Genomic DNA, 25,324 nt, shown 5'->3' on the forward strand with positions numbered 1-25,324 from the left:
CATCCCTGACAGGTGTTTGTCCAACCGGCTCTTAAAAATCCCCAATGATGGAGATTCCACAACTTCCCTGGGCAATTTATTCCAGTGCTTAACTACCCTGACAGTTAGGAAGTTTTTCCTAATGTCCAACCTAAACCTCCCTTGCTGCAATTTAAGCCCATTGCTTCTTGTCCTAACCTCAGAGGTTAAGAACAACATTTTTTCTCCCTCCTCCTTGTAAACAACCTTTTATGTACTTGAAAATTGTTATTATATCCCTTCTCAGTCCTCTCTTTTCCAGACTAAACAAACCCAGTTTTTTCAATCTTCCCTCATAGGTCAAGTTTTCTAGACCTTTAACCATTTTTGTTGCTCTTCTCTGGACTTTCTCCAATTTGTCCATATCCTTCCTGAAATGTGGCACTCAGAACTGGACACAATACTCTAGTTGAGGCCTAATCAGCACGGAGGAGAGTGGAAGAATTACTTCTCGTGTCTTACTTACAATACTCCTGTTAATACATCCCAGAATGATGTTAGCTTTTTTTGCAACAGCGTTACACTATTGACTCATATTTAGCTTGTGATCCACTATGACCTCCAGATCCCTTTCCACAGTACTCTTTCCTAGGCCGTCATTTCCCATTTTGTGTGTGTGCAACTGACTGTTCCTTCCTAAGTCGAGTACTTCACATTTGTTCTTATTGAATTTCATCCCATTAACTTTAGACCATTTCTCCAATTTGTCCAGATAACTTTGAATTTTAATCCTATCCTCCAAAGCACTTGCAACCCCTCCTAGCTTGGTACTGTCCGCAAACTTTATAAGTGTACTCTCTATGCCATTATCTAAATCTTTGATGAAGATATTGAACAGAACCCGACCCAGAACCGATCCCTGCAGGACCCCACTCGTTATGCCTTCCAGCATTACATGTGAACCCTAAGAGCTTCTAAGAAGAACGAACAGTTCAGAGTTTGAGCTCCAAGTGATAACACTGCTGGCTCCTCACAACAAAGCTGAAGTCTCTTTTGTCTGCTCTATGCAAGTATCTGTGTCAGTTTCCCTCAGACAGAGTTATCATGTACTTGGTAATCTTGGAAAAAGGGAACACACACAATGTGAAATACTGGTTCAACCCAATACATGTGCAAACATAATGGATACACCAACATATTAATTCTATTATGAAGGTCAAAGACCATTAAACACAAATACAGCTGTTACCATTTCTAATGGGTTGTGGAAAAACCCTAAGATAGCCAATCAAGCAACATTCCACATGGTGCTTGTGAAATGTGCTCTTTTAGGTTGGAGGAACACAAATTTATGCTTGCAAATAAATCTAAGTGTAGCTTTGTGAGTTTAAGAGTACCTCTTCACCAAGACAGGATGCCACATAAGGAGAGAACTGTACATAACAGTCATTAATGCCTTTTCAAAAGGAATGAGAAATGAACCTGGATCTCATGAGGCAGTAGCCTGTTAGGCTAAGGGCATGCTATAGATGTCAGGTGTATGTTTTTCTTTCTTCTGTGGCTATCCAGAACTTGAGACAGCAGTCATCCCTGATTTAAAAATTATGGCATTAGTGGACTGATAAACAAAAGATTTTTTCACTCCATGTTTCCTGTTGCAAACACTGAATTGTTTCTCTTTTGGATTTGATCTTCTCATTATGAGGGACTGGTATTGAGATTTTGGTTAGGGAAATTATATTTTATTGGCAATATACAAAAACCTGTAGGAGAACACTTCAACCTCCCTGGCCACACAATAGCAGATCTTAAGGTGGCCATCCTGCAGCAAAAAAACTTCAGGACCAGACTTCAAAGAGAAACTGCTGAGCTTCAGTTCATCTGCAAATTTGACACCATCAGCTCAGGATTAAACAAAGACAGTGAATGGCTTGCCAACTACAAAACCAGTTTCTCCTCCCTTGGTTTTCACACCTCAGCTGCTAGAAGAGGGCCTCATCCTCCCTGATTGAACTAGCCTCGTTATCTCTATCCTGCTCCTTGCTTGCATATATATACCTGCCCCTGGAAATTTCCACTACTTGCATCTGACAAAGTGGATATTCACCCACGAAAGCTCATGCTCCAAAACGTCTGTTAGTCTATAAGGTGCCACAGGACTCTTTGCTGCTTTTATATTTTATTGACTGACTGTACATTTTCCCATGCCAGACAATGTTTTATAATAGTAGTAGAATATTTATTTATAGTGAATTGTACTTAAAAGACTAGAGACAGGTTTCATGGCAGTGTTTTAAACAGAGGTGGATGATTTGAAAATGTGACTTGAAGGCCAATGTTACTGAGTTCTCATTCCTAGTGGAAGAAACTATTGGGGGTAGTGGAACTGGGAATGAAGTGAAAGTAGGCTCCACCTGCATAAGACCAGGTACAGTAACATGGTCAGTGGTGATCATTTACATCTGCCATTTAAGTATTTGGCAAGAATAAAATGATTACAAAAATACAGAAGAATGTATTGGTTTCCAGTATCAAAACATTTGAACTAATGTCATTAAAGAGACATTAATTCAAGAGTCCTTCCCATGGAAAGCAGCAGCTTAATCTTTGTGGTTTTGATATCAAAACTGGTTGTCAGTTTAAAAAGCCCCATATACAGTAAGATTAGTGATCTATAACTAAATTCTCTTATTAGTATTTGTTCAAAAGTGATACTCAGAGGCCCCAACAGGATCAAGGCCCCATCATGCCACATGCTTTACAGACATTTGAAATGTTTTACCTGCTTTCCTTTCTGCTACACTTTACTAAGAGCTCAAGTGAGGTAAGGGGCAGTGTGCACCTAAACCACCATCTCTGTGAAGGAATTGTTACACAGTCACAATCTGCCCTGACACCCCTTTACTCTAGGGCCAGGCGAGTAATTTGCACCACCCTCTACCTGTGTGGATTACTTACCATGTCCTATTGGCTTTGCTGGCCAACCATTCCCAGTCCTTCTCCAAGGAGAATAGCAGCCACAGGGCCTGCTTTCTCACTGCAACTGGAGCCAAGATGCAGCTAAAACCTTTAAAGGACTAGGGGCTTACTTCCCTGCAGGGCTGAGGTAGTGCCAGCCAAGATCTAGCCCTAAATGCAGTCTGATGTTATGTGTATAGGACAGTCAAGTATAATAATGAAAGACACCTTTTCCTAGTGTAACAAATGACATATTAAACCCTTCAGAAGTGTGTGTGACCTAAAGGAAAAATCCAATAAAATGAAAACACCAGACTATAAAATCCAGGTTAGTTGCTTATGCATCAGCTTCAAAAGAAGTCAATCCCTTTTATGGAAACTCATCCTAGAGGGCTATTATAATCAAACTTATGGTGCAAGAAGTGTGCAGCAATAAATAAAAAGAAATGTACACAAAATAGGTCAATATCATTTTAGTTTTAAAAGCAAACGCTGTAAACTTTCCATCTTGATTCTAGTAAAAACTGTGTCAAACACTCTGCTCATAGTGTATAATGTTACCTTAGAAACTGAGTCATCCCCCTTAAGGCTTAATGTCAGTTTGCACAACGTTACATTGTTTAATTTATTGCTGTTGCTATGATCAACTTTGGCAAGTGAAGAGGAGGAGAATCTTATCCCTTTTCCGGATGGTGATGTCTGCATAGAGAAATTTACATGGACAGGGACACAGAGGCTATTCCAATAGCTATTTTAAGTTACAGATCTCCTCTAAAACCAACTTTGAATAATTTTATTCTTGGTAACCTAAATTATATAAACAAACCAACATGTTGCTACTCTCACATTTCCCTATTCTTTCTTTTGCACAGTTAAAGTTGCTTAGATTTGTCATGATAGGAAAAACATTCAGATTGATAGATAGGGCCTTTAATTTGTCAGGAAAAAAACCTGATATGGCTTAGGAGGGATACTAATACCGGTTTTATACTTTAACAACAAAAAGCAGCAAGTGTTGCTCCAAAATACTCTTAAAGATATCAATTTCTTCAAAGGGGAGTTTTCCTCTGCACCCTCATCAGTCCCCAAATCAGTAAATGAGTAAATTTAACGTATTTTTCATACTCTCATTCTGACTGTTAAAATAAAATATTTGTCATCAGTCATCGCAACAACAGATAAAACTCTAGAAAGATCCAGTTTGCAGACAAAAGCTTTCCTTTTTATGCTTTAGACTCTATCTTCATCCATGGTTCAACAACTTTAAGGGCCACATCCTTTGCTCACTTTGACTCTGAAAGTTTGTAGCTGATAGAGGGCACTTTCGTGGCCCAATAGACATTATGGTCCAGAAAGTGTTTCTCCTGATCGATTAGGAAACCCAGACTCTAGTGAATGAGGGCCACAGGTCTCACTGCTTCTACAGCAACTTCCAAACAGACTTGGGAAAGGGTATGCCACGTAAAGGAAACCCTTGAGACCAGCACTACTCTGTTCAAGGTTTCTGCTCAGCAGCAAGGTATGCCGGGAAGATAAGGTGTATAAAGCAACTCTTATCAGAACTGCCATACTGGGTAAGACCAATGGTCCATCTAGCCCAGTACCCTGTTTCCAATAGTGGCCGGTACCAAAGCTTCAGGAGGAAAATATAGAACAAGACAATTTTGGAAAGATCTACCTGTGTCTTCCCCTCCCGGCTTCTGGCAGCCAGAAGTTTAAGGTTGCCATCTTGACTAGTAGCCATTAGCAGTAGATGGACCTATTCACTATGAATTTATCCTTTTTTAAAAAAACCTGGTTATGCTTTTGGCCATTACAACATCCCATGGCTATGAGTTCCATAGGTTGATTGTGCATTGTGTGAAAAAGCGCTTCCTTTTGTTTGTATTAAATCTGCTTCCTACTAATTTTGTCCCCTGGTTTTTGGATAGTGGGAGAGGGTAAATTACATGGCTCTGCTCACTTGTTCCACACCATTCATGATTTTATAGACCTCTCTCCTACCCCCACTTAATCATCTTTTTTCGAAGCTAAACAGCCCTAAGATTTTTTGTCTCTCCTATGTGGATGCTGTTCCATATGCTTGATCATTGTTGTTGCTGTTCTCTTTTCCAGTTCCACTACATTCTTTTTGAGATAGGGCAACCAGAACTGCACCCAATATTCAAAGCATTGGCGTACGATGGATTAGATAGTGGCATTATATTTTCCATCTTTTTTCCTATTCTTTTTCTAAAAGTTCCTAACATTCTGTTTGATTTTTTGACTGCTGCTGCACTGAAAGTGAGCTGAAGGTTTCAGAGAACCATCCATAATGGCTCCAAGATCTTTCTTGAGTGGTACTGGTTAATTTAGAACCCATCACTATACCCATGCAGTCTGAATTTTTTTCCTCCAATGTGCATTACTTTGCTCCTTGTCAACACTGAATTTCATCTGCCATTTTGTTTCACAGTTGGCCAGTTTTGTGAGATCACTCTGTAACTCTGCAGAGTCAGTTTTAGACTTAACTATCTTAAAAATTTCATATCATCTGCAAATTTTGCCACTTTTCCAGATGATTAATGAGTAACTTGAACAGAACAAATCCTTGGAATACCCTGCTGTTTACCTCTCTCCATTATGAAAACTGATGATTTACTCTTACTCTTTGTTTCCTATCATTTAAACCAGTTACTGGTCTATGAGAGGACCTTCCCTCTTATCCCATGACCACTTAGTTTCTTTAAAAGCCTTTGGTGAGGGACCTTGTCATAGGATTTTTGAATATCCAAGTTCACTATATCCATTGGATCACCCTTATCTTCTTCAGCACTAAAGAGAAGCTCTGTGATAAGGATCTTGATATGCCAATCCCTGAGGTCAGGGAGGACCTAGACTTTGCTTTTGCTTAGAGAAGTTACCCCCCCTCCACTAACAGCACCTTTATGAAGGCTTGAAGGGTCAGCCATTAACCTGAAGAGGAGAATGGAACATTGGAAATGTTCACAATTTAACAAGAGTCTCAGATCCTGATTATGGCAAGGGAAAATGGAGATGAATAGACATGGCCCCATAGGTTACACGGTCCCTGGTTCCATTGCTGTTGCCTTTGTTCTAGAATCTGAGCATGAAAGAAGGAATCTTTAGTCAAGAGACTGGGGAGAGGGAAGTTTCTGCATGATCAATACCTTCATTTCAATTCAAGTGACGTGAAGAGATCTTGAATAACCCAGAGCTAAACTCTACAGCAGACAAATTAATTTCCTGCATATAGGAAAAGGTCAGATTCTCCTAACAATTGAGAACACATAAGCTTTAGCATTAGACTCTCAGTGAGCGTGAGGAGAGGCCTCTTAATGATGTAATGCCCAAAGCACATGCTGGAGTTAAGTCAACTGTCATCTAAACCAATATGAAAAAGGATATTATATTTTAAAATAAACTGACAGACAGCTAGATAGGCAACTTTCCTTCCAGTCCTTCAGAAAGATTTCTTAAGCTTATCATCTTCTGCTATGACAATGCTTTCTAGTAGCACGGACAACTTAGTCATGTGAATTCTGTCTATTCCATCCATCTTATGCTTTATGATTTTGGCCTTCTATATAGCGTTAATAAATCCTTCAACTGTAATTCTCCGTCTGCATCATATCTGCTTGGAGGAACATTACCCATAAGAGAGCCAGTCCCTTTTGGCAGAGTTGTTCAGACGTCATAAGCTGGGAAGAGAACAGAATATTTGACCCTCAGAACAACTCTGTTCCTTCCACTCCCGGTGGACAGCAGAGCCCTTCTATTAAGTCTACTACTTATTTTAAGACAAGCCAGGGAGACTGCACCAAAAGAGGTGTGATTTGGGGAAGATTCTCCTAAGTCTCCAGGCTGAAAGATGGCAATGAGCAGTGAATAAATGGATGCAGTATTGACACACCTAGCAGTGACCTGTGACAAGCCAGCTAACTCCACCAAAGGCAACTGGTATGACACTACTCACATGGAATTAAAAATGCTGCTGCTGAGGCTGAACAACAGTAACTCTGGAGCTGGGTTGCTTTCCATATTCTTTGCAAAGATTTAGAAAATAGGAAGAGAAAAAGGCACTGTATATTTACTTTGCTGTTTAAAATCAGCTACAGCAATTACAAGTTTGCTCTTGACAAAGCGATGATGTTTACAACATATGTCTACCACTTACCTTCCTTACACCTTGTTACTACCACTCACCTTACTGGATACCTAACAGCACTGAAGCACTGGACCTTCCTAATGAAAGCTACTGGGGATTGTGTGTGTCAAAGTTGGTTTATTAATCCTTTCTTTCTCCACAAACATGGCTTTTCCTTCCAACCCAACTAGACTGAGGCCAAATTTCTCTAACTGAAAAAACTGACCAGCTTCCAGCATGACTGTTTCTTCACTGATGGGAGATAACTCCATTTCTGATTTCAGGGTTTTCCTTGGACAATGCAGCTCCTGTATTACTGGTTAAAGTTCAAATATCTGTTTCATGTACTATAGTTCTGTATGGTTATGTCATGCTAACCTTGTCAAATACCAGAGGATTTACTGTTTTGAAAGGAAGAAAATTAATTATTTTTTAAAAAATTTTGTTTTTAACCAGCAAATATTTCTGTAAATGAAGTCAAATTAAAATCAGGTAGTATTGTAAAACAGGACAAGACACATTAGTTATTAGAGAATAACCCTAAACACAAACTAAATCACCTATATTTATAAACACTGAAAACTTTATATTTATTTTTTTTAATTGTTGAATGTTTGCTTTTAAAAATGTAAAATACTCCTCTAAAATAATATTAATAGAAAGCAGCATTAAATGTTAAACAAAGATCATATGGTTTATCCAGGCTTTGGAAACATTCACACATCTCCAAAACAAACTTGTGTAGGGCCTGCTCTATGATGATAACTCAGAGAGTTACGTTTATTTTTACAGTCTGTTGCTAAAGCAGTGCCACTAAAAATAAGTCCTGTCAAACAATGATAGCGTATTCTCAAAAAACTATCACAAACAAATACTTTTTATAGATCATCCAAATCAAGATATTGAAGATAAAGAACTGTAAGTATTTTCCTAATCCTTGTCAGTGAAGAGTGAGGCAAAGCAACCATTTAGAATCTCAGCAATGTCCTCATTTTCCTTAATTACTCCCTTAAAACCCTGATGATCCAGCAGATCCACCAATTCTTTAGCAGGCCTCCTGCTTCTGAAGTATTTAAAGAATTTCTTATTCGTTTTACACTGTTCGCTACTTGTTCTTGGGAATCCATTTTCCCCATTACTTATTACCTGCTATAATTTATACTCCTATTTATTGGATTCACTAGGGTCAGAATTCCAAATTTTGAAGGAGTTCTGTTTGGCTCAAATAGTCTCTCAAATCCTGTCATTTAGCCATACAGACGTAGTCTTTGTCTTCCTGATTCCCTTCTTCTGTGGCAATACATGTACCCTCTGAGGTTGTTACTGGGATTTGTTTAAGTCGGATCCACGCCACCTTTAAAATACTTCAAATTTAAGGCCTTTTACTGAAATCTCTTTCTAAAGTTTAATGTCTCCGTGTCACTTTTTGGTGCCCTACCTGCCCTTGGATGTTGAGCCTAACTATAGTGTGGTCACTATTAGTGGCTCAGCTACTGTCACTTGAAATAGCTCCTGCGTTTTACTTAAAACTAGTCAAGAATAGCCTCTCCTCTTGTGTGCTCCACAACTAACCTTTATGAAACTATCACTGAAGTGCTGAGAAATTATTTCCCTAAACTGTGTCTTCCTGTACGTCCAGACTACCCGCCGTATCGGCAGGTTAAAATCGATTGCTCGGGGATCGATATATCGCGTCTAATCTAGACGCGATATATCGATCCCCGAGCGCGCTTATATCGATTCCGGAACGCCATCAACCCCAACGGAGTTCCAGAATCGACACGGAGAGCCGCGAACATCGATCCCGTGCCGTCTGGATGGGTGAGTAATCCGATCTTAGATATTCGACTTCAGCTACGTTATTCACGTAGCTGAAGTTGCATATCTAAGATCGATTTCCCCCCCCTAGTGTGGACCAGCCCTTCAGCAGTTTATTTGTGGGTAGTTGAAGTCCCCATTATCCTGTGTGTGTTAGATTTTGCTTCCTCTAGGATTTATTTATTTATTTATTTAATCAATCCGGAGGCTGGTAGTATTGCCCTACTAATATTTATATTCTTACAGGTCGCAAAGAGTCCTGCGGCACCTTATAGACTAAGAGATGTATTGGAGCATGAGCTTTCATGGGTGGGTATTCACCCACGAAAGCTCATGCTCCAATACATCTCTTAGTCTATAAGGTGCCACAGGACTCTATGCTGCTTTTACAGATCCAGACTAACATGGCTACCCCTCTGATTCTTACAGGTTGGGATTTGTATCCACATAGATGCAGCTGTGTACTCTTCTCCACTCAGAATTGTTATCTTGCTAGGTTCTGTGGAATCCTTTAGATAAAGCTCTTCTCCCCTACCTCTTCAACCTGGTCTGTTTTTCCTATGTAGTTTATAACCAGGTATTATAGTGTCTCATTGGCTTTTGTCATTCCACTAAGATTCTCTAATGACTGTTCTATCAAGGTCCTTGTCTATTGCAAGGCATTCTAGTGTATTTATTTTTTGCTTTTAAACTTCTTGCATTTGCATACAGGCATTTGCAGTTTTTATTCTTGACTAGGTGCCTGTTTTTATTTAATTCCTTAATCTGACACCTTGATGATTTTACAGAATTTACCTCTGTTCTTATCCTGTCTCTGCACTAGTTCAGTTGTAATTTGTATCCTACTCTTTGCTGGATACTCAGATACCATTGTATTACAGATGCCTTTAACAGATATCTCTGTCCAAATTTAGTGCTCAGCTCGTGCCAGCGTTCCCTCAGCTCTTAGTTTACATACTCCCTCAATACCGTATCTATTCTACATGCCAGCAGCCAGCTTCTGTTTTGATTAAGGAGGATCCCAAAAACCTCTGTATATGCTTTTCCTTCCCCAAAATACCCTCCAGTGCCTAATAAACTTAAATCCCTCTTCTCAATCATGCACTGAGACCTGCAGTTCCTTCTGCTAAGCTGAACCTGCATGTGGGACCGGAAGCATTTCGGAGAAAGCTATCACTGAGACCCCAGATCCAACGCTTTTACCTCACAGTCTACATTCAGCTTCCAAGATTTCTCCCCTACATGTCTATATGCCATTGGCCAAGTAAAGTGAGCCCTACACCTGAGGGCATTTCCATTTGTCTGTATGGAACATGATACTTTTTGAACACCACAGCCAATGAATTACAAAATTTCAGGGAGTGTTCTAGTCAATTTCAGGGAAATCCGAAAAGCTTAGTTTAGAGGAAAATCAAGCTACAGACTGCTGGGTGCTGCAGATAGAGAAATCTCTCTGATACCCCTTGCTACTGCATATATCTATCAGAGCAGCAGTTTAATTTGCTGCATTAAGAGACTGTGTATCCAGGGATCTAACAGACACAGAAGAGCCTTACAGGGAGAAAGAAGCAGGGACCACGGCGGGAGGGGTTGGGGACTGGGGACCTGGAGGAAGCAGGGAAAGAATGGGAGTGGGGAGAAGGTGAGGCAATGGTGATGAGGGAAGCAGAGACCTGAAGTATGGGGACTGGAGATCTGGAGGAGAAAGCAGGGACCATGAGGGAGAAAGATGAGCAAGGTGAGGATTAGAGCCTGTTTATAAAGAACTCTGGGTTGATCATCTCAAGCTCTGCAAATATGGACTCTGGAAAGAGAAGGGTCCACAGGTATGTGGCTGGACAGGTTAACAAGTACCTGGAGGGTAAAGGACAAAGCAGCTCTGAGTTCAGGGCTGAGGAGTGTCTGTAATTCCTCCCCACATCATCTCCACATCCACCCGCCCATACCACCAAAATGCTACATCCAGAGGAATCTCTCTCGTGCCCCCTGTGTCTGTCTATACATCACAGGCAGCATACAATATGAAGCTGCTGCTTTCTCTCACTGGGCGTACCAACTGGTCTACTGAAGAAGTGAAATGTACAACTCTCTGGTTGGTACCAACATGTGCCCCAAAAGCAGGGAATCTTTCTCCAGCCAACTAGAGGCGCCACACTTATGACCCCCGGGACAAAATTCAGCCCTGAAGTAAGCATACACAATTCTATCAACCTCAGATTTTAATTTGTTTACAGGATGAATTTATCCATGTTTTCATTTATTCCCCAATGCTTAGGTACAGTTTGGAGTAACTGAAATGGTGCCAAAGAAAGCATAGCTGAGGGAGTACTTTATAGACAACTCTGGTTCAGCTGGATTGCCTAGTAACATGGCTTACTCCACAATGCAAGTAATAACTCAAATAATGAAATCAGAATCCCTACCCTAGAGGCCAGACTCCAGAAGGGAAGAGCAAACACCACTAGATGCTATCATCACAGTCTGTACGGGCACATCAACTCACGCAGAAATTGACACAAGACAAGGTTATTCCTATATTTCCAGTAGTTTTATTCCTAATGGTATAGACAGAACACAGTCCACAAACTCCTTTGTCAAGAATGGTCATTAAGAACGCAACTTGTAACAGGTGAATTTTATATCTAGTTCTGAATTCATCCTGAAGTGTAAATGGTTCTCAAAGAACCACACAGGCTAATTAATAACAATTGATATATTTACTATTTAAGCTGCACCAGGTGGACTATTAGGCAATTGAGTGAGCCTAACCCTTGCTCACAGCCTTTAAAACGTTATTTACATCGGTGAGACTTGGTATACACAATATACATTCATCATGATGGACTCAGTGCAGATGATGTACGTATTTTATAAAGTTCTTGACAACATAATGAAAAATCTATCTATCTATATCTCCAGTATTAAAGGAAATCAAATGTCAAGTGTGCCATTAACTTGGTAAACAAAATCAATTTTATAGTTCAACTGTCATTTGCAGCTCCTTTAACTGATCCAAGTCACATAAGAGAGTCTGCAGACATAGCGTACGGGCATGTTGTAGCCATGGTTCACTGAGTCCTAGTATCAGAGGGTAGCCGTGTTAGTCTGGATCTGTAAAAGCAGCAAAGAATCCTGTGGCACCTTATAGACTAACAGACGTTTTGGAGCATGAGCTTTCGTGGGTGAATACCCACTTCCTCAGATGCAACTGAGGAAGTGGGTATTCACCCACGAAAGCTCATGCTCCAAAACGTCTGTTAGTCTATAAGGTGCCACAGGATTCTTTGAGTCCTAGTAATACATTCTGTGCTTTTTCATATGCGCTTTTTTAATAAAAAAACAAACATTAAATTTGTTGGTTGCTAGCATTGAGCATTTTAGAAACTGTAAAAGAGAGGAGACATTACAACTAATCAAATGAGAAACTATGACCAGTAAAAACCAGCATTTCCCTTCCCTAATCAAAAAGCCATCAAATGTCAAAGTGAGCTTATTGAAAGATGGATTCTCACTTTGCACCTAATCCTCGTCAGCCCCATCTGCAAAATGCTGCTTGATTGCTTTTATGGGAGCTCCTGTGAACTACTCAGTATTCCAAAGGCACGGGCATTTTGTACCTGCAATCATTAGCTCTAGTACTGGATGAGAGACTTGAAATATTGATGTACACACTTTCTCAGACACTTTAACTCTTTATAGTATACCTTGGTCAAGTCAAAAGGCTACAAAAAGCAAAAGATATGAAACCACAGTTCACAAGGGCAGAGGAATCCCTTTTTTAAAGAAATATATGGCTTCAATATTAGAAAACATCAACAATTCTAAAACAAAAAATTAATATTGATATTGTTTAATATTTGTAAGGCTTCCTCCATATGAAAGAGCCTTTTTATTCACTGTGATCTTGACTTCAAAACAGAGCTACATATTTCAGCAGTAGCAGAAAAGGTCAGGGGTTATAGGATGGGGCTCAGCACCGCCTACTAAGGTTGTGCAATGCTTCTGATTACAAGACTTTGTTTACCAAACGTTAACCATTCAGGCTGGAATTTTTCATGCTGGGTGTCTATTTCATGCTAAATCTTTCTGCAAAATTTCAGCCAAAACAGTTGAGCTGTTTCCAAGAATGAGGAAAGGAACTGAGGAGTCAGGGGCAACAGATGTGGAGCTGAGTATGGGGATAGAATTGGATGGTCAAAGACACGTGGACAAGAAGCTGGAGAGAGCAGGGGACTAAGGAGGAATATCAGGACAGAGGTAGTGGGAATGGGGGTAACTGGAGGTTAAGGTGGGGGAAATAGACATATACAATGAGAAGCTGGGATGGGAAAACTGGGACTAGCTGAGACTTGAACTGGATAGACAAGGAGACTAGGATGAGGAGCCAGGAGTGAGGAAGAGAGAGAACTGGGACACGGTCAGGTTGGAGGGAACCTGTGGCCACTAGAGCAAACTCCCATCCAGAGCCTGGAATGGAATTCAAGATTTCTGAGTCTCACCATTTCTTTGGTGACAGCAAATATCTGTGAAAGGGAGCAGCAAAGTGTCCAGTTCATCTCTTTGCTGGTCCAAATAGACGATGACATTCTATTACTGCTATCAGTTCTCCTTTAGCACAAGTGGCAGAGGTCTGTTTGGACGATCTAAAGGTTTTAATCCTGTTGATGAACAATGTGGGTGCCACAATGATACCACATGACAGAATTTCAGTTTTTTACTTAGCTTTTTCAACAACTTAGGAAATTATACACAGAAAACTACATTAAAGGAACATTATGGTTGTAAATTCAAGCACTCAAAAGTTAATATTTGATCAAACATTATGTGATCATTTAATCAAAGAGTGTCTTATAATGCATATGCACAGCGAGGTCAAGTTAAGATTGCAAAGACAACCTTAATTCTAGTATTTCTTAACTTGAGAGTATTTGACTTTAACACCTTAATAATGTTCTTTTAACATAGTTATTTTGGTGGGTATATAAAGGTACCATAATGAGAAACCTCACTGCTCCACTCTGCTGAAAGTGTCCAAGTTTTAAAGTGACATTTGGTACTGATAAGCAGTAATTTAGTGAAAGACATTTTGTGGCTGCAATCTTTCACTGGCCTTGTCTACACTTGCATGGAATTCCAATGGAGGTAGCAACACTGGCAGTGCTAGCAGAAGCTGGGGACACAGCGGTGGTAACCTATGATGCCTAATTTTTTAGTCATGATGACACGGTGGTAACACTAAATCCTGTCTACATTAGCATTTGCACTGTTGCTATCACCAGTGGAGTTGCACCACTGCAAGAATTGTAGATTTTCTCCCTAAAATGCTAGGGTAAATACAGTCTGACCATGAAAGAACTAATCTGTCATATAAAATCATAATATGCGAAACCATGAAGTAGGTCTTTTGGATAGGTATTTATTGACTTCTTACCTCATTTGGTGGAACAGCAGCAAAAGGCTTGATGATAGCAGCCAATGGAATCTGAGCTTGTTTGGCCATATCAGAAGAGGATGGGAAGCAGTAGGCAGTACATCGAATATAACGAGGGCTGGCATTGCCTAAAAGAACATATTATGAGATAGGGTGGATTGATTTAAATCAAAGCAATTTAAATCATGATTTAAATCAACAAGAAGGAAACCTTGATTTAAATAATGAATTTTAATTGTGTTCTGAATTTGCACTTTTCAGTTATTTTCTCAAAGAAAAGTTGATTTTCATTGCTTGGTAAGAATTAGAACATTTGATTTTCAGCTAAATGTAGCCTTTACATAATTGTGGAGCTTCTTTTTGCTAGCCAGGAGGATAAACTGTATCTATACACATTTTACTAGATGATGACGAACATTTTACTTGCTATTAGTGTCAAAATAGCATTTTATTTTTTTATTAAATAAAGCTACACTAAATGTAATGAATATGTACAAAAAGTTTATCAAAACTTGTTTTGCATTTAAAAATTATTTAGTAAACAAAGTGCTATCCGTAGTTAGTGAACGGAACTGTTACTGCTTACCACGTCCTGTAAGATTTTAGAACTAGTAGGTCTCCCCCTTCATGCATAGGTTAGAAGAGGAAAACAAGCTTTCCTGCTTTTTTCCAACTTCCAACTGATTTCTTAACTTTGAATAAACTAATCATTGAACTGAACTAGTTGAATAAATTGAAATAAAAGAAAACATTCTCCCTGCACCTGGAAAAAGACGCTACTGCTGGGTTAGCACTTCAACAAACTCTAGTTCTACGTGCTCAGCCAGTGACTTCCAGCAATGGTTTGACTTTCTTTGAAACTTGGCAAATGTGTTGCTTGAATTATTTTTAACTAGAATTTAAACCATTTTAACAGATTATAAGAAGTTGTGATCTGAACATAGGTTTCAATTTCAAATTTAATTTTAAATAGGTTAATTTTTAAAAAACAACAACCCTGTATTCAAAATTTTAAAAAATCCAATTTTTTTTTTATTTAAAAAAAGTCATTGATTCTTATCCACACAGTGGTTATAAGAGAAAAAAAAAGACAAGAATGCAAAGTGACAATTCAAATGTAAACACTGAACATAATATAAATACACTAGCAAAAGCTTCCTCCTCTTCCCATGTGAGCTTCTGCATACTTTCCTCTCATGGGCTATCAGCCCACTACACCTCTTCCTCATAGGCTTTCCTCACTGTTTCAGAGAACTAAAGATATTTAAAGTTCATTGGGGCAGGAACCTTGTTTTCTTTCAGTACTTGTCAGTGTCTTCCACACATATGTTGCTGTATCATTAATAATTATTCCTGGCATGAATACGCTATTGATGCTCTAGTAGAAAACATTCAGTGTGGCAATTGTGGCTAGGATCTCAAAAGGAATCCTATGGAGCTGGGCTCCCAAAAGCCAGTGAAAGTCAATGGGAGCTAGGCATCTCACTCTCAGACTCCTTTTAAAAGTTCAGCCTGAAACTGTACTTAGTTATTTGGAACACACTTCTTTGCTTAAAAGACAGTCTCTCCCTTCCCCTCCCTCCCTGCCCTCCAAAAAGCGGAAGAATATGTAGTTATACATTTTACCCAAGCAGACTTTATCCAAACACAGATAAATGAATGCTGAGCTAATGGCATCACAAATTTAATTTACATGAGGGAGAGTCTTATATTGAGTTATAACACGCACAAATTCTGCCATCGCAAAATGCGTGTGGAAGTTAAGATTAGCGATCACTCTACCTGGGGGACCAGCAGATTGCCAAGAAGGAAACAGCTGGAGCTACACAAACAAGAGGAAAAACTGAACCCAGAGACTGAGCTTGTACTCTGACCATATAGTTTGAGCCTCAGGAATAGAAATGGACAGTATATCACAAGTTCAACTTGGCAAGTGTCAGTTTTTTAACCTTATATTCCAGCACGGACGCACCAGTGAGTCTGCATGATTCCTTTAATCATTACTTTCCCTGCACAGGGGGAGCTGAAGCGGATTCCTTAATTAATTAGAAAAAATCCTCACAGCTATTCCCACTATTTTATACAACTAAACTACTCAAATATTCTATTTCAAAAGAAAAGATTTACTAAAATTTTATTCATATTTCATAGTTGAAGCTTATTCTTGTAACTGAAATACGCTTATTATAAACCACAACAGTTTTGGGGAAGGATACTGCGTATATTCCTTGACAATGTCCTGCAGCACATGGAAAGCCAGCCAGGTTACCCCTCAAATGCAGAGCTTTTAGAGTGTGCAACTCTTGGTATGAAGTTAAGTAATTCTGAACTATGACATGAGTTTAAGTGTGGATTGTAGGGCTCAGGGTTGCTATTACTCTCAGGCTTTTTTGACTGTGTTATTAGGAAAAAGGATTTGCTCAGGTGACTCCTGTCAGGTTAAAGGTTCTGCTTGGAGCTCACAACTACGTTTATCTTTCCACTCTAGATGCTATGCTGTTTTGTTATGAAGGAGCTGGCAGTACTAAGGGCCAGATTCTGAAAGGAGCAGAACACTCCAGAATTCTCACTGCCTATACTGGAGGAGCTGTCAGCCACTCAGCCTCTGCTAGAGCAACAGCCTCAAAGAGCACAGCAAGGCCATGATCCTGCAAACACTTTGGCATATGTATAATCTCAGTGAAGCCAAATGTTAACAAAGTCAATGGGAGTATTCAGGAATGTAAAACTAGGCATGTGCTTATGGTGTGTATGCAGGGCTGAGGTATAAAGATCCTCAGTTAACACTGGTACTCAATATTTCCATGTTACAAGCTTGCATTTTTCTCTCTCTCTCACTATTTTGTTATACACAATACTGCCATAGAAATACAGTAACAGTGACTGAATTGCTCTGAACTATTAACATTTAGTATTGTCATTTCTCTTCCATGTTATCTTAACTAGTAGGGATAAAAAGAACAATTAGCAATGTTTTACAGACACAACAGAGACAATGGAAATGAAGGCACATTAAGGACACACTGAATGGGTTTTGCCTTTTATTTATGGCACAAGCGTCTAATTAGTATATATCTTTTCAAAAGTGCTGAGCAACCATATATTCCATTGAAATTAATAAGAGGTTCAGGAGCTCTCGGCATTTTTGAAAGTCATGCCACCACCTTTGACTAGGTGCTTAATTATGGGTTTGGGAGCATAATTTTAAGCAACCAAATTTGAAAATTTCAGTTGATAATTGTTTTTTAACTTCATTTTAACTAGTAAAAAACCCAAAGTGATTCCACAAATAGTTACCTTGATCTTGGATCACACAATCTGTGGTGACAAGAGGAGGAACTTGGCCTCTGATGTTTGTAGCATAGATTTGACCTCCTCTGGAAGCCTTATCATTTTCAATTACTTGAATCTGAAGAATCAGTAATAAAAAAAAAAAACAACATGGAATAGGGTAGACTATGAATTTCCTCAATTTCATTCAGAGTTTACAAGTAATGCCCACCCCAGGTAACCCTATTATCATTCATTATCTATAGATGTGCATTGTAGATAAGGAGTATATTGTAGCATGTATTGTCCAAAGAGGATTAAAAACAATAATATACATATATCTATGTCCATAACTGTTTTATGCACCTTCTTAGTTCCTATTTGCCTAGGGTTGAACTTTGTCACAGTAGACCTGGATAATGGACAAACCAAGAATGTCAGACAGTCAATGCTCAATTCCCTCTTCTACAGGAAAACTCTCAGGAATGGACTAATGGGGACGCAATCTCAGCAAAGTTCTCCACTAAAAGGAGAGACTTTTCTCCCTGAATAACAAACAGCAGAAGAGTCAAGCTGGCAGGTCTTCTACAGCCAGCAGCTGCCTCCAGGAGGCAAATTGTCATGCTGGGTGAAATTGTAAATCTGCCCCTGGGATGGATACAGAAATGAATAGCCCCTTGAGGCCATAATTAGCATGATAAATTGCTTCTTCAGCCCCATCTAAAATACAAAACTGGGACCAATTTAACTAAAGGTGTTCTGTTGAACAGATTTAGTGAAACTGGAGAGTTGTGTGTGGACATTCTTGCATTTATTTAAGCCTGGTTTATAGCAGTTTAGCTTGCACCTGAAACTTAACTGCGGTTGAGAGACTCATGAAGTCTCTGTCAGACAGTAGAGATCAAGGCAACTACATCAGGATAGAGCCCACTGGCTGTTATTTAAAAGATATTTCCAATACATTGGGAAAAATCACGGGGGCAAGTACCATTTTGAACCTTTCCCAGTGTAACTGACTCTGTCCCTTTAAATGGCTACATTTCTGTATTGCATTTTTAGCTTGCTTGGCTTCCTCTCTACTCTTCAGCTTGTGTACCTATTGCTAGCTGCTTGCATAAAGGGAAAACAAATTATTTACTCCAAAAAAAGTCCATTGACTGAAGAAACTGAACCTTTTTCAGACTGAACCCTGTAGAAAACGCATGTAAACTGCACTCTCAAGAGTTAACTGACATAAATATATCATTATTCTTGGAACTAGTTGTTGACAAAGTACAGATGCTGCATTTCATAGATGTTTTCAGAGCACAGATGAATCTTGTAGGAAATTCTAAACATTGGCTATACATAAAAAAGCATTTAGCTGGCAACACTGTTGTAACTTTATATTATAAACATAACACACACGCACAGATATTTATCCCTCATTTTCAATTAGATCGTTGCCCTTTACAGTCACTGAACCAGATCTCTTTTCTTTTAAAGATGTAGTTCTGATCCTTACTATGCTGCTAAAACAAACTAACAACTTCTTTTTAACATTGCTGTCACTGTCAAGTTTGTTTATTCTCCTAGGGTAACTGAAACAAGACATCAGATTATTCCAGGGATATTTTTTAAGATAGAATTCTAACATGTTATCCTGCTTTATAGGAAATGGTGAGATGACTTATCTACTAAAGGAAATGCCTACACTTACAAGTCATAAAAACACTTAATTTTTACATAATAGTTTGTCACACCTAGTTACATCTGAAGTGAGCAACAGAGAGCCCTTTCCCTCAAGGTTCCCTCTCTCCAGTGTCAACTGTTACACATCATCTTCATCCATGCCTGAAGACCACCAAACAGAGTCTGAACTGATCAAAGGAGTGGCCTTACCCTCCTGCCCCAGCAGCTATACCCTATTTCATGGAGTATTAACAATATATTTCTTTATTGTAAATTCTTCCTTACACATAATGGAAAACATACATGAGATTCCATGGACACATAGTTAATAGCGCGGCTGTCTGTCCACTGGTGGCTCCGGGGTCACGTTTTCATAAGTGCCTAAAGTCCAGATCTTCAAAGGTATTTAGGCTCCTAACTTCCAGTGCAAGCTAGGCATCTAAATCCTTTGAGAATCTGGGTAACAGGGACTTCTGAGCACGAGTCCCATTGACATTCAAGCAGGACTTGTGTTCCTAACTGACTTAGGTGCTTTTGAAATCACACCCTTTAACATTTTTGAGCTAATAGATATATGTATTTAAGTCCAAGACAAAATATTACAAATATTTCAATAGCACAAATGTGCAAAAGAGGGAATTAGCAGTTCAGTCTACTTCAAATTTCTCGAAGATGTTGAGAAGTAAAGAACTAGAACAACGTAACAGTAATACAACGCAACTATATCCAATGCAAAAAAAGTATTCCTCCTTGAACTAAGTGCAAGCTATTTTTAATAAGATAGGCACAATGGCTGTTGTCAGAATGCTCATGGAATGCATCTGCAATCCTTGGAACACCAAACTCAAGTCCTCAGTGGAATTTATCATTCATGTCTCAATGGTTCTTACAGTAGTGCTACGACCTCAAAGTGTATGCCAGTAACAGAAACAATTGTTTTACAATATTAATTTATAATGGAGCCCAGAGATACTATTTGAGATTCAGAAAAAAAATTAAATTAACTCTAATCTAGTATGCAATCAAAGGTGACAAAAGCAGCAACTTGCTATCTACGAAATCTTACTTGTCAATAGGCTTAGTGGAAAAATAATCATTGTTCACTGTGATTCGCAAGGTGTTCCTAAATATCTTCTACTGCACACAGAACAGAAAGACTTGTTTATAAACATGCTATAGACAGCCTTACTACTACAAGTGCCTAATTTAACAAGAGTGGTTTGAGTACAGGACCATGAAACCCCAAGTTTTAATCTTGATTCCTATATTTCTCTGCTCTTCAGCCAGTCACTTTTCTGCCTCTTCTTTCACCATACTTTCAGAGTTGTGGTCAGCATAGGTGCCTGAGCTGGAGCCCCACTCAAACACAGGGCTGCACTCTGTCACCTAACAGCATATCCTCAGCAAAGGCTCCTCAGCTTTGGAACTTGTTTTCCCACCCCTCACTTCCCCCTTCTCTGGTCCAATATTGTCCTCAGTTTGTTGGCTTGCCCAAGCAAAGGGAGTCTAGGACGATTCTGGAGGAAGAACATAAAAGAGGAGAAATGTGTTCAGTTGCTGTCTTCTGAGTTACATTAATGGTAGGGCAGAAGGGAGCTCCTGAAGTAGTTTATTTGCATAGCTGTATTATTAAAAAGTGTCAAAAAGCAAAGAATAGATGCTCCTTTTTTATGGAAGGTCAGTAAAAACTGTAAGTACATAATATATAAAATTGGGGAACTAATAGTCCAGTTAGCTGTGCAAGGTCAGATTCCACAGGGCTGTTGTCAGTAACAGTGGATAGTTAAAGAGGTCTCTGAACATAAAGCATTTCTAGATGAGTGTGAAATCTTATTAGCAATTAGTGGCTGAGTAAATAATTTATTGTAATAGGGGAGATGACCAGCCAAGAGATTAAATACAGTTCAAAACTTTTTGTACATTTTCCTTAACATGCAAGGCCTCATTCTGATCTCACTCAAATACATGTAAATAAAGAGTAACTCCACTGTCTTCAACAGTGTAAAAGAAAGGGAGGGGGGGAGAAGAGAATCAGGCACGTAGCAGAAAAGTTTTCCTAAGCCATTTTAATTCAACAATAGAATAGGCCTGTACATCCTACTGCTTCATTGTCCATCATTTACAGATCCCCATTGATGCTTTGGATGATTTTTCCAATCCTCTGGGCATTTAGTTCAAATGACAGTATTTCAGATACAATTAAAGTTGTAGATCTTCCTGGAATAACAGGAGATGGTGGTTTATTTGAAAGGTTTGCGAGTAGTAATTAATCATAGAATATCAGGGTTGGAAGGGACCTCAGGCGGTCATCTAGTCCAACCCCCTGCTCAAAGCAGAATTGTGTGTATGAATCCCTGGGAACAGATCAGGTGTTGCTGAAGGGAATTATACTGTAATATTACAGAGAAGCCACATTAAAAAAAAGCAATGAATTAGAGTAGAAAGTCTACACTCATTTTCTAATAAGATTCATGGATATTTTCCAAAAATGGCACTAAAGCTACACACGGCTGCCACTTAATCTAGAAGTGACAACATAATTAAAGAATTCTGTTACATTATGAACATATTCTACGAGCCACGTGGCACAGCACATTTTAGAAGTCTAAAAAACCCAACAACATAAAAATACAAAGTTAGCTTTTATATTTCTTTGTAACAATCTAATATGAAAGCATTCATTATAAACTAAACACAATATTACTTACAGGGCTTGGGATGGAGTCAGGATCAAGCTTCCTCTGTTGTGGACCAGCAAGCTGTCCTGGACCCCCAGGAAAGGCACCAGAAAAAGAGTGCTGAGAGCCTGCCATCTGAGGGCCATAGTTGGCTGCAGAATTACAAAAGCCCATTCATCAAATTTGAAGTGTTTAAACACTGTCATGAAGCTCTTACATTGTTCCATCCAATATCTAGACATTTTATCTTGCCATACAAATCTTACTAAAATAAAATATAGCGTATTTCCCACTTCCTGCAAAATGTGCTTTCTTTGTGGGAGAGGATGGAGACATGGAAAGAGAAACTCTTCCTTAAATAGTATTTATGAATATTAAAAAAAAACAAACCCCCTCCCCCCCTTTGCAGCTCAGTTTCTCCCCTCTTCCAAAAAGGGAGAGAAAGTAGTTGTATAATATGATATACCTGAATTTTGCATCAGGCCTTAACCCGACTTCTAGTTTTGTAGATACAGTTTTACAAGTGCAATTAAAAGCACCTGCACTTTTATACCCAGGATCCATTGTTTGAAGGATAAGTCTAAAATTAGGCATGACACGTATGGGTACCAAAGTCCCTCCTGCATGTGGCTGCTGTGGTGTAGTCGGCAGTGCCTCCCATGACTGATTAGGGCAGTGGTCCCCAACACGGTGCCCGCCCACTGGGGCATTTATGTGCGCTTGCCTACTGACAAAGGAGCGCTTCCGCCAGACAACCTGCAGCTGAGGAGCATGGCCGCTGGACAATCAGCTGCCAAAATGCTGCCACAAAGCGGCAACACCAAGAAGCATCACCGCCGAAATGCCGCTGCTTCTCAGCAGCATTTCAGCGGTGACACTTCTTGATGACGCCAGTTCTCGGCGGCTGGTCGTCCGGCACCCGCCACACTCTTTTGGGAACATGAATATGCTATTGCAACAGAAAGTTTGGGGACCACTGGTTTAGGCCCTACATATCAAAAGTGAAACTGCACCTTTAGTTTCAGCTTTACTCTTGAGACGGCAGCAGTTCTAATGCACAATATTTAATGCATGTTTTTTAATAAGAAATCAAATGTCCATCTTTACCATGCTGTGGATGATACCCAGGCATTGGAGGTTGTCCTGGAAGTTGCTGCAAGTTGGCATTTGGGGGTACAGATCCAGGAATCCCATCCTGCATGGCCATTGGAGGCAGTGAGGGTGGAGTACAAATGCCATTCATATTATTGGCTGGTGCTGGAGAAATCTGAGACCCAGGTGGCAAGGCCATTTGCTGCTGTGTTGGTGGTGGTGGTGGACATGGACCTTGAAAAGATGTTGGAATCCCAGAAGGTATGTGAGAACTCTGAGAAGCACCAGGACCTGTGCAAGAACATTACTGTTATACATCCAATGATCTGAAAATTATAACATACTAACAATCATTTAATATTATTAGTTGCTAATATATTTTCAGCGTATGTATGAATACTGTAATTTAATCTGAGAGTGCCTCTAAAGCAGAGGTGGGCAAAGTGGCCCGCGGGACCATCCTGCCCGGTCCTTGAGCTCCCGTCCGGAGAGGCTAGCCCCTAGTCCCTCCTCCACAGCCTCAGCACCCCATGCTGTCAGCGCTCTGGGCAGCAGGGCTGCAAGAGCCACCAGGTGTAGCGTATTAAGTTGCTCCCTGTAGGAATGTGCTACTTACGGAGCACCAGGACTGGCAGCCAGAAGTAGTACACCGTAAGTAGGAGAAACAGAGCAGTGTAAAACTTATACCTTCAGTAGACTAAAGAGTATTTAAGGTCTACATGTAACTGAGAAGGGAATGGCAAAAAACTATTTTCTACACAATCATTTTCAAGGGCAAGCTATTAACAGTAACACAAATCAATGCTTTTTGACTAGTCTGAAACATTTCACAGAAGTATCATAAAAATAGTGGACCAAATCTAGCCCTGTGCATAGCAGGCATAACATCACTGTGCATTTGCACTCTCAACACACCAGGGGTGAATTTAATCTGTTAGACTAAGGAATATTTTAAAAGGCACCCATCTTTGTGATTAATTGCACAAACCAAGGGCAAGATCCTCAGTTAGAATAAATTGGTTTCATTTCATTGGAGTCAGCAACTAGTAAAGACAATGGAGTGATGCCGAACTTATGCTATCTAGGGATCTAATCCTGAATTTGGAAGGTTTTATCTGGTATTATACCACCATGTAGTTGTCCTCAATCTCAATTTTAACACATTCATCCTTCTAAACAATGCAGGTGACAGTCAAAAAAACAAAATAAGACACACAAACAGAGATGGGAGCCCAGTCCTCCTTTTATTCAAGTCAATGGTAAATTCTAAACTGATATGAATTAGATCAGGCCCTAAGTTTGCATTTTGTAACTTTCAGTAGGTCTACAGAACCAACCAATTGAAGTCAATGGGAGGTTTGCATACACACTAAATTTAAACTACTATTAAAAAATAATAAACACACAAAACTCAACAAATCTTTGCTAGAAATAGAACAAAGTACTATCAAAACAGAAAGATCCCCCTGAAAGCTGGGAAACAGTACTGTGGTTGAAATTTATGAACAGTGGGCATGACATGAGCAACAGAGTCAAAGAGCTCAAAAACTAATGTGAGAGTTGATATTTCAACAAGAACCCAGTGGTAGCTCCAGTACAGTTGAAAACACATTTAGTGACATAATAATGAGAGTTATTTTATATTATCAGCAAAAAGAACAGAAGTACTTGTGGCACCTTAGAGATTAACATTTATTTGAGCATAAAATAAAATGAACTAACAAAATTTATTTATTTGTTTCTAAGGTGCCAAAAGTACTCCTGTTCTTTTTGCGGATACAGACTAGCACGGCTGCTACTCTGAAACCTCTCATTATTATGTGATCCCTAATTGTATTAGCACAGTATTTCTTATATGATCCCAATATAATCCTCATTCCAGAGGAACTTTATCAACTTGAATAGGTAAGAAAATACATGCACTTTCTTATTGTCATAGAGCCAAATTCTCCACTCCTAAATAGAGCAAAACTCCCAATGACCCAAGTTCTGTTTGATGAAAGGCCACAGAATTTGGCTTATGATCATAACATAGCATAATTAGAAATTTTATTTTGTAACTTCTTGGATCCCTACTTCATCCAGAAAATGATTTTACAACAGATATTTCCTAAAACTCCCAGAGTTCAGGCCCCAACACGGAAGGACTGAGACATACATTCTTGGAACTCACAAAGCTTGCTTGCAAATGAAAGTCTTTCATTTGCATGCCACGGTAGAAAACCACACATCTATGTAGTTGTCTCCTTGCACACACCCAAAATTTGCAGAATCAAACATTTCACACAGGTGTCTTGTAAA

General features: G+C 39.4%; 1 protein-coding gene across 2 annotated transcripts in view; it reads right to left on the bottom strand.

Moving 5' to 3' along the window:
• The window catches only part of SEC24D (SEC24 homolog D, COPII coat complex component), a 91,386-nt gene that overhangs the window by 45,733 nt on the left and 20,329 nt on the right, over positions 1 to 25,324 (bottom strand). Inside the window, exons 5-8 of one of the 2 annotated variants that reach the window (XM_050946263.1) lie at positions 23,039 to 23,257; positions 21,962 to 22,083; positions 17,610 to 17,721; positions 14,313 to 14,440 (exon numbers count right to left, since the gene is read on the bottom strand). In XM_050946263.1, the coding sequence (XP_050802220.1) occupies positions 14,313 to 14,440; positions 17,610 to 17,721; positions 21,962 to 22,083; positions 23,039 to 23,257 (581 nt within the window). Of the gene's footprint in view, positions 1 to 14,312; positions 14,441 to 17,609; positions 17,722 to 21,961; positions 22,084 to 23,038; positions 23,315 to 25,324 lie in introns of both variants that reach the window. The other variant, XM_050946262.1, reaches the window with a different exon arrangement.

The sequence above is a fragment of the Gopherus flavomarginatus genome, chromosome 3 (genome assembly GCF_025201925.1).
Source record: "Gopherus flavomarginatus isolate rGopFla2 chromosome 3, rGopFla2.mat.asm, whole genome shotgun sequence".
NCBI classification, from domain to species: domain Eukaryota; kingdom Metazoa; phylum Chordata; order Testudines; family Testudinidae; genus Gopherus; species Gopherus flavomarginatus.